Consider the following 1,365-nt stretch of genomic DNA (forward strand, 5'->3'; position numbering starts at 1 on the left):
GGAGAGTAATTATTTGAGAGAGAGAGTTGTGAAAGTGGAGAGAGAAGTGACCGGTTGAAAAACAATATATTCGGGCTTTTCAGAGTGGCAGGCGAACGATTGCGATATGAGGTAAGCAACCATACGTTCCTCAAAAAATAGAATTCGAAATTCCTAAAGCAATCGTCTACCCTCCAATTTGCAAGACTCTTCCTCCCCCTAGTAACAAAAGAAATGAAACACCAAATTCTTGGGTCAGAGATCATAAGTGACAAAACAATTTCCCCGGGGAGTTTGGTGATTCGAAAAATATTTTTGGGAAAAACTTTTTTAATTTCTTAAGGTTTTCTTATATTAGAAAGCAACTGAACTATTTACATAGCAAATGAGTATCCTCAAGATTTCCTATGTCAGTGTAAAAATAAATTTTCGTTCCCCACTTTACACGACCTAGGAATTAATTGAGGATATCCACTTACCTGACCATCTTAAGAAATAATAGCAGATGCATGTAGTGGCGTCTCTTCCACCACATGCATATCTGTATTATTTCTGTATACCTTCACTCTGTGCCCATTTACCAGGAAAGGAACTGAGTTTGGGGCGCTCCCTTGAATCTCTACAGCTCCATTTGCTCGAAGGCCAATGATTGTGTATGGCCCTATCCACTTGGATTTCAGCTTACCAGGCATTAGCTTTAGCCGGGATTGAAAAAGGAGTACTTTCTGCCCTACTCGAAGTTTCTTGACTCGGAGATTCTTATCATGCCAGAGTTTGGTTCTTTCTTTATACCACATGGCCGAGTCGAATGCCTCCAGTCTTAGTTCCTCCAATTTCTGTAGCTGCAGTTTCCGTTCCTCTTCACAGGCCTGTGTCTTCATGTTCATCTCTTTAACGGCCCAGTGAGCTTTATGTTCTACCTCCACGGGTAAATGGCACATTTTCCCGAACACCATTCTATATGGTGACATCCCGATTATTGTTTCGTAAGCAGTCCTATACGCCCAGAGAGCATCGTTAAGGTGCTTACTCCAATCTTTCCTTGTGGTGTTCACCGTCTTTTCCAATATGTTTTTGATTTCTCTGTTCGAGATTTCCGCTTGACCATTCGACTAGGGATGATAGGGTGTAGATAACCGATGATGTACACCATATTTTCTCATCAAAGCTTCTATTGTGCGGTTACAAAAGTGCGTTCCCTTGTCTGAGATGATGGCTCTGGGCACCCCATACCTATTGAAAATATTGGTCCGCAGAAATTTAGCTACGTCCTTTGACTCGCAAGTGGGCGTAGTCTTCGCTTCTATCCATTTGGATACATAATCCACTGCAACCAAAATTTATGTATTCCCATATGAAGATGGGAAAGGGCCCATAAAGTCCATG

At 41.7% G+C, this 1,365-nt stretch overlaps 1 protein-coding gene across 1 annotated transcript; it reads right to left on the reverse strand.

Annotated features, from left to right (window-relative positions):
* Positions 1 to 467: 467 nt before the first annotated feature.
* Positions 468 to 935, reverse strand: LOC125198302. The gene has a single exon (XM_048096676.1). It carries the CDS (start codon positions 933 to 935, stop codon positions 468 to 470), a length of 468 nt encoding a protein of 155 aa, XP_047952633.1.
* Between the last annotated feature and the right edge of the window lie 430 nt (positions 936 to 1,365).

Source organism: Salvia hispanica, unplaced genomic scaffold (genome assembly GCF_023119035.1).
Source record: "Salvia hispanica cultivar TCC Black 2014 unplaced genomic scaffold, UniMelb_Shisp_WGS_1.0 HiC_scaffold_1352, whole genome shotgun sequence".
Taxonomy (NCBI): domain Eukaryota; kingdom Viridiplantae; phylum Streptophyta; class Magnoliopsida; order Lamiales; family Lamiaceae; genus Salvia; species Salvia hispanica.